The 6,967-nt window shown below is 54.6% G+C and overlaps 2 protein-coding genes across 2 annotated transcripts; one reads left to right on the forward strand and one right to left on the reverse strand.

The window, feature by feature from the left end:
• On the reverse strand, positions 1 to 1,145 carry COCSADRAFT_237666 (uncharacterized protein). Its single transcript, XM_007705125.1, has one exon. It carries the CDS (start codon positions 1,011 to 1,013, stop codon positions 138 to 140), a length of 876 nt encoding a protein of 291 aa, XP_007703315.1. The 5' UTR covers positions 1,014 to 1,145; the 3' UTR covers positions 1 to 137.
• A 1,369-nt stretch (positions 1,146 to 2,514) lies between these two features.
• On the forward strand, positions 2,515 to 3,557 carry COCSADRAFT_237673 (uncharacterized protein). The gene has a single exon (XM_007705126.1). The coding sequence runs from the start codon at positions 2,932 to 2,934 to the stop codon at positions 3,535 to 3,537; it is 606 nt and encodes a 201-aa protein (XP_007703316.1). The 5' UTR covers positions 2,515 to 2,931; the 3' UTR covers positions 3,538 to 3,557.
• The last annotated feature ends 3,410 nt before the right edge of the window (positions 3,558 to 6,967 follow it).

A 6,967-nucleotide genomic window follows, 5' to 3' on the forward strand; every position in this document is an offset into this window, starting at 1 on the left:
GTGTGTGTGTGTGTGTGTGTGTGTGTGTGTGTGTGTGTGTGTGTGTGTGTGTAGGATCTGCCAAGCTTTTCTTGTGCGGATGGTGTCATTCTTAATCATGCTTGATGTGTATGGAGAGTTGGCGGAGAGTTGGCAAGTTACAGCGAGGGAGTATCGGAGACCGTGGCATGTTGATCTCGCCATGTCACCATCAGAGACTCGGGGATCATGTTTGATGAGCACCCCAGGCAGAAGTCAGGCCACACACACACACACACACTACTACCACCACCATGGTGTGGCAGAGGTACTCTACTGTAGGTGGTTTGCTGGCTCAGGTATGGAGACGCATCACAGGGAAGGCTGGCACAGAAGGCCCCGATAGCGTGGTACGAAAGGTCAAGCTTGGAGGGTGTTGTTACCACAGTGTCGGGAGCGATTGCTGCCTTGGAGGGCGTTGGAAGGGGTGGACAGGTGTCGGCCAGTACAGGCCATAGGTCGACAAATGCCTCGCTGCGGGTGAGAAGGCAGGTAGCCAAGAGGATTTTCAGACGGCAATCGGGGGATGGCAGTCGAGGTATGCGCTGGCGTTGGTGTTTGACGGGCAGAGCGGGGTTTGGGTGCCAAGGCGGAACTAGAAGGGTAGAACGGGCGCCAAGAGGCGTGAGCAGCGCGTGAGAGGAGCGGAGCGAATCGCAAGCAGTTACAGGGGCCAACCGGCGCATAAAGGCGTTGAGGCTGTGCAGTTGGGCCGACAAAGACCCTCGCATCACGGGGAACCTGACACAATGGCAATCTGAGGGCCATTCCACGGGCCTCCCTTGTTGGGCGGCATTGCAAACAAGACCTGCTTGTGGGCGCTCGAGGGAAATTAGTCCAGGGCGGTTTCGACGGCGAGTGCGTGTGCGTGTGCGTGTGCGTTCTGGAATAAAGGGGCGTGCATTTCCCACAGGGCTGAAGACTGAAATGGAGGGGCGGTCTGTGCAACGGCTATGTTGCTGGATTGGGCGGGCGTGCTGGCTGATTGCTCCCATGCCACTATCGCCAGCCCTGCTCGTCTGCGCCCATGTGCGCCCTCGTCATGTCTTGCCGGAGAGCTGCATATGCTGGCGCCAGGTGTGGTTGAGCGACAGCACTCTATGCCCACGCCATGGCAATATGGAGGCGCGGCCTGGTCTGGCGCCCTTTGGTACCACGCAGCGGTCAGCATGTGCGGAGCCTGCCTGTAGAGGCGTATAGTAGTGTGGCGCTGGCGGTTGGTTTTCTATGCCAAACGCTAAACGCTGGCCGTGGTGGCTGGCCGGCAGAGATGATTCAGCAGGCGAGGGAAGCAGCGGGATGTGGAGTAGATGTGCGGCCACGAGGCATGACTTCATCCAGCGATGCATGGGTATGGGCATGGCATTGTGGTGGATCAGCAAACTCAGTGACGAGCGAGGAGGGGGCTTCCGCTCGCTACCGGCGCCGAAAGCTGCATCGCTGCTGGCTAGTCCCCAGCGTGCTATCGATTGAGTAAGAAAAAGACCATGATCGTATACATACTACAGGCTTGCGTACATGGGCACATGCGAAAGGATGCAAGTAAGTACATATTTACGTACATGCGAATATACGCCAGCGATGACGCACAGAGAAACACAGCCAACACAATCAGTCAATCAATGAAATGATAGACCGAGCCAACGTCTCCGACTCGGGCTGATCGCAGCGCCAGAGTCAGAACCGTTTTGGTCCGTCCCTTGGGCAAGCAAACACAGGCAAACCAGCCAGCAGCCCCTGGTCATTCGTCACACACGAGTCTGAGCCGGCACCGTGTCAGGGCGGGTGTGGGCAGCGAAAAAAAAAACTCCCGACGACTCAGCTGAGACCAGGGGCAACAGTGCCAATCGCGTGGCCGCCCTCAGCGTGCTGCTCTGCTGTGACGGCGAACTTGGAGAGGGCTGCTCGTCTCGTTACCTGGGAGCGGTGAGGGACGTGTATCCGTGATGGACATGTTCGTCCACCATTATCCAGCATTCCGGCACAGATCGACTTGGGCCAACATGTTGGTGCTCCCTTAGCGCACAAGCCGCGTGCTGCGTCCCGGCGCCGCGACCGACATGGGGCGTGAAAGGACATGTCACCCTAGCCTGCGTTTAGCACCACGAGCGTTGCCGGGCTTGGGCATGGGCACACACACCCATCGCCCTTGGATACACAACACCCCCCTGTAGAAACTTTGGCCCGCTCCGCCGCCCAGCGGAGTGGGCAATGGGTGTGTTAAATAAGGACACGCTGCCTGTGTCGTCGTTCTAGCAATCACACACCCAATACGCATGCCCATCCACTACTAAAGCCTGACCGTACCATTCTCCCCCCTGCAGCAGACTCCGTCTTGACCCAACACCGCTATCGTCTGGTAAGACGAATCCTCCCAAGCCGCCGACGCCAATCCCTCTCGTCATTTCCTCAACTCGGAGCCCTGGGTTGTGTTAAGCACCGTCCTCTTTGGCCCTGTTCGTCCTAAATTCCGCCGTTCAACCTGCCCCGCCCAATTTGCCTTTTTAAGCGAGCAAGGGGTAATCGTCCATCTCGGCCTATCAGCTGCTAGTCCTTGGCACACGGCATTACTACACTGTCCACCACTCCCCCTCCACCTTACACACACTTATAACACCGGGCCCGCCGCCTGCTCGTCTCGGCACCATAGACAGACTCATTAACACGCCTGTCCTCGCTCACGCAGCCCTCTTCACCCACGTTCCATCCTCACTGCCAGCTCAGCACTGGCCACTAGCTTCTACCCCGGATTGCCACCCGTCCTTGTCTCGTGACAGCGCTCCGCACGTTACCTTCCACTCCGCCACCACGACTTCCACAACCACATTGCCGTCTCTCACAACGTCTCGCCACAACCCGGCTCGCAAAAGAATCTATCTCGACATTACCTGAACTCCAGCAGCAATCGCAACAATGTGTGTAGCCGAACTCTGCGTTACAGTACTTCCGTGCAAGCACCGCTGGTACCATCTCGTCCGCCCATGCACTCCTTCTAGCAACCTCTCCACATGCGGCAAGAAGCTAGGAATCTCAGGATGGGAGGTCAAGTGCAACCACTGCCCTTACTGCCACGGCCACGTTTCCGAGTTTGAGTACAAGCTCATTGGTGATGGCCCAGCTCCTCCAGTTGGATCCCTATCCGGACTTGCGCGTGCACACTCTACCTCACTCAACGCAGCCCGTCGCGACATCCGCCTCGACAACATCACCCGCACCGACAGCGCCACCAGTGTAGGCAGCAAGAGCAGTCTCGTCACAGCAGCATCAGAGAAGAACCGTGCCATGAACTCGCGCCTGGATGCCTACTTCTTCCCCTCGCCCGACTCACCATACCCTGCTGTCCGCGAAGACGACAACGAGAGCAACCCTTGCGGAAGCCCCAGCGACACTTCAGTCAGCGACTACTCCAGCGTCCGCCACGCCTCCATCTCCATGCCAGCTGGCGCAGAGACGCACAAGGCCAACATGCTCTCACGTGTGCGCCAACGAACCAAGCGCATCTCTGGCATCTTCCGATGATTGGCCACTGATGTCAGCCACCTCTTTGTTTCCTTTGCTCTCATCTCCTCTCCTCTCCTCTTCCTTCCACTTGGTAGCCTGAACGGCGCCGCTCAAAGCCAAGGCCGCGCAGGTCTAGACCGTGGCGAAGAAGCGGTTCTCCGCCGGATCCACACAACCACACACAGGCACCAACCCTCGGCCCGGATAAACATGACGATGGCATAATCACATGTGCATTGGCCACAGGTCCCGGGGCAAGTAGAGCATTACCACGGCTACGACCACTACTCCACTCTTTATTTGCAGCGTCTGCTTTTTTACCTTTTGGATTGTCTAGCGCTTTCTGATTTCATGATTATACTTTGGATACCCACTGTTCTGATGCGCGTGTTGCGCATCAGCATGTCTCGGCCACGGGGACATGGGCGTTTTTCATTTCGGCCCCCGGCGTTTATACGGAAAAAGACGGAGAACGGGTTTTATGGATTTTGGATGGGCGCATCTTACAGACATGGCACGGGCAAGGGATGATATGCTCCGCTCCTGGTTGTGGGATGGCTTTTACGAGGTCTGTCTTGGCGTTGGGCTGCGATGCAGGCAAAATCACACTGTCGAGGCAAACGGGTGTGCGTTCCCTGGCAGGAGGAGCACAGGCGCCGCCGCCGCCGCCGCACAGGGTTTGCCTATTTTTCTGGTTTGGCCTCGTTGCTCCCAGCTACGCCGTTTCACGAATCGCATGGAATGTGTTTGTGCACATTTTGTTCTAGAAGCTAGCTATTTTTTCTTAGTTGGAAATAACCCGTTGTTTTTACCACTACTCGCATCTTGTTACGTGTTTGACGACTCTACTCTACTCTAGGCCTGGCTTTACCCACTGCCCACACCGTATATTGAGAGTGCAGCGACGATGACTGTCTGACCGCTACAAGCGGAGCCAAGAGGACAAAGTTATCGCCTAGGGAAAAGACTTGTACACCGCAAAGCAGGCATCGAGGGCTTGGCTTCCGCCCGCCGGATCCACGCCGACTCACCTAGACAGACGCTACTCCATGCCCAGTGTCGCCAGTAGGAGTAATAAGCAAAGTTAATGCGGGCAAAGACAAAATCGTGCCACTGGCCGCGCTCTAGATGGCTGCTTTTGTGCCACTCTGCCGAGCCACACCACCTGTGCCACATCTCCACCCTCCCTCAGCTCTGTTTCGGCATCACTCTAGACCCCCTCATGATGCACGGACGCGTCATCGGCCTTTTTTTTTTCCAAGTCTTCTCTGCCCACTCGTCGCGCTATCGATATCCACCCGCAGTCATACTTACACTACAGGACATGGCTGCAGGCTACTCTAGCTGTACATATTCGACGGAGCTCCAGGATACGTAGCTGCAGCCATGCTTGTCGCCTGGTCACTGCCAAGGCCCGGTACTTAGTGAAAAATGCTCGCACTGGCATTGGAGAGTGGATAATGGCCAGGGAAAGGGCGAGGGGCATGTTACACATACACACACTCACACACACACACACATATGTACATACAGCCATGTATGCATGTAAGTACATGCATGCGGATATCAACCGACACTGCTGCTGCCTTTCCTCCGCCGCCGCGCCCGCGGTCGCCGCCGTCACCGCGCATGGCTTGCAAAGTATTTTCCATCACCAAGGCAAACACTTCACACAACCTCGGCATGGAGATCCGACAAGGAAATCCTTTACGCCAACAGCGGTTATCCTTTCACATCCTCCCTACGTGTTACCTTCTCTTGCTCAATGCTGCCGTGATTAGCCTCTCTCCCTCTTCCCCCCAAAACTTTATTCCCTGGTGCCTCTCGTATCACAATCTGCTGCCGCCACCACCTTCCCTAGACGTTGACAACTTTCCTACCCCAACTTCGGTGCCCGCAACAGTAGGATAAGGTTTCGGCGAGAACGGCCAAAATATGGCAACTCACACGCATCATCATCATCATCGTCGTCATCAACATCATCGTTCGATTAGTCATGTTGCGTGTCCTTGAAGTTTTCCTGACCTGCCTGTTTGGAACCTTTGCTTCTCGACTACAAATTTGGATGCTCGCACACACACACACAAGGGTAAGCTATCTTGCAGGCTTGGAAGAAATCAAGCTATACCAAGCACCGTCAATGAACCTGATTATCGTTTTTGCTTTCTTTTTACCCCTCTTTCCTGCATCTTTTTCGTCTTTGATTTTCCTTTTCGTACCTCAAGTCTGTGTGATGGTCTTGAAAGTTTGGTTCTGGTGATGCTGCGTCAACGCCGATCGCAACCTTTGACGAACCTTGGAAGAAGAAAAACACCACGAAACAGCGCGTCGTACGAGGGCAAGCGGTAGGTGCACCAAGCAAAAACAAAAGTCAAAGCAGCATTAAGCTTGCCCAGCCCGCGATCAGCATGCTTGTTACGGTCTTGCCGTCGTCAAGGGGTGCTGAGAATAAACAAAGTTTCCCAAAGTCGACGCCCGGTAAAGTTTGATTTTATCGGAGGGTATGTGCACAGAAAGAAATGTTTCACGCACGTCCACGCACGTCAGTGACGATCCCAAGGAAAAAAGCTCCAAAGGATAAGCATAGCTAAGAGATTGCAAGCGCGAGGCTTGTTTTCGGCCGACCCGCTATATTTGCGTCGCACGAATCCCCTCATTGTTGCGGCTTCTGTCACATTGCAGAACATCATCGAACCGGCCACTGTATTCGTGACATTTGGCTGTGCTACGTTGTACCACTCATAGTACCTTGTAATGCAACAAAACACAAACAAACCTTCAGCCACAGCTAGGTGTCGAAACAACCCATCCAACCAACCAGCCTTTGTACGACTCAGCCGCAGTTACAATCCCTACCTACTACTCTATGTGACTCGCAATCTCAAGTCACACATCCCACACAATCCCCCCTCCCCTTATCTCTCATCTTTCCCTTTCCAAGGGATCCATCACACCCACCAAAACACTCCGCAAATGCAGTCACCAGTACCAGTACCACTCTCGAACCTCTCCCCTGTCCATCGCCGATCAGTCCCCCCCCCCAAAAAAATCAAGCCTTCCCTTCCCTTTCTTCCCCCCTCAACAAAGCAAACCAAAAAAACCTGCAAATCGACAGATTCAAGCTTTTTTTTTTTACCATCCCTTCTTCTTCGGAACTTTCCCCCCCCCCCCAACACATACACATATACCCAAGACCTGAGGAAAAGAAGGAAATTGATCACCCGCTAAACTTTAATCCGTGTTGCTGTGATATCACAGCCTGCTTGTTACGTTTGTGTGTGGATAGGGTAGGTGGGGTATGTGTGTGTGTGTGATGATGATTTAACTTCAAATCAAGCTTTTTTGTTTCCACACGGCCGATCCCGTAGTGATGACCCTATAGTAGCAAGGGAAATCGCTGGGTTGTGATTGAATGCGTGTAAGGTTCATCCCTTCCCCCCCCCCCCCC

This window comes from Bipolaris sorokiniana, assembly GCF_000338995.1.
Source record: "Bipolaris sorokiniana ND90Pr unplaced genomic scaffold COCSAscaffold_13, whole genome shotgun sequence".
NCBI classification, from domain to species: domain Eukaryota; kingdom Fungi; phylum Ascomycota; class Dothideomycetes; order Pleosporales; family Pleosporaceae; genus Bipolaris; species Bipolaris sorokiniana.

What these genes read in the sequence shown, in the direction of transcription:
- COCSADRAFT_237673 (XM_007705126.1), top strand. Translation starts at nt 2,932, where the DNA reads ATGTGTGTAGCCGAACTCTGCGTTACAGTACTTCCGTGCAAGCACCGC.
- COCSADRAFT_237666 (XM_007705125.1), bottom strand. Translation starts at nt 1,013, where the DNA reads ATGGGAGCAATCAGCCAGCACGCCCGCCCAATCCAGCAACATAGCCGT.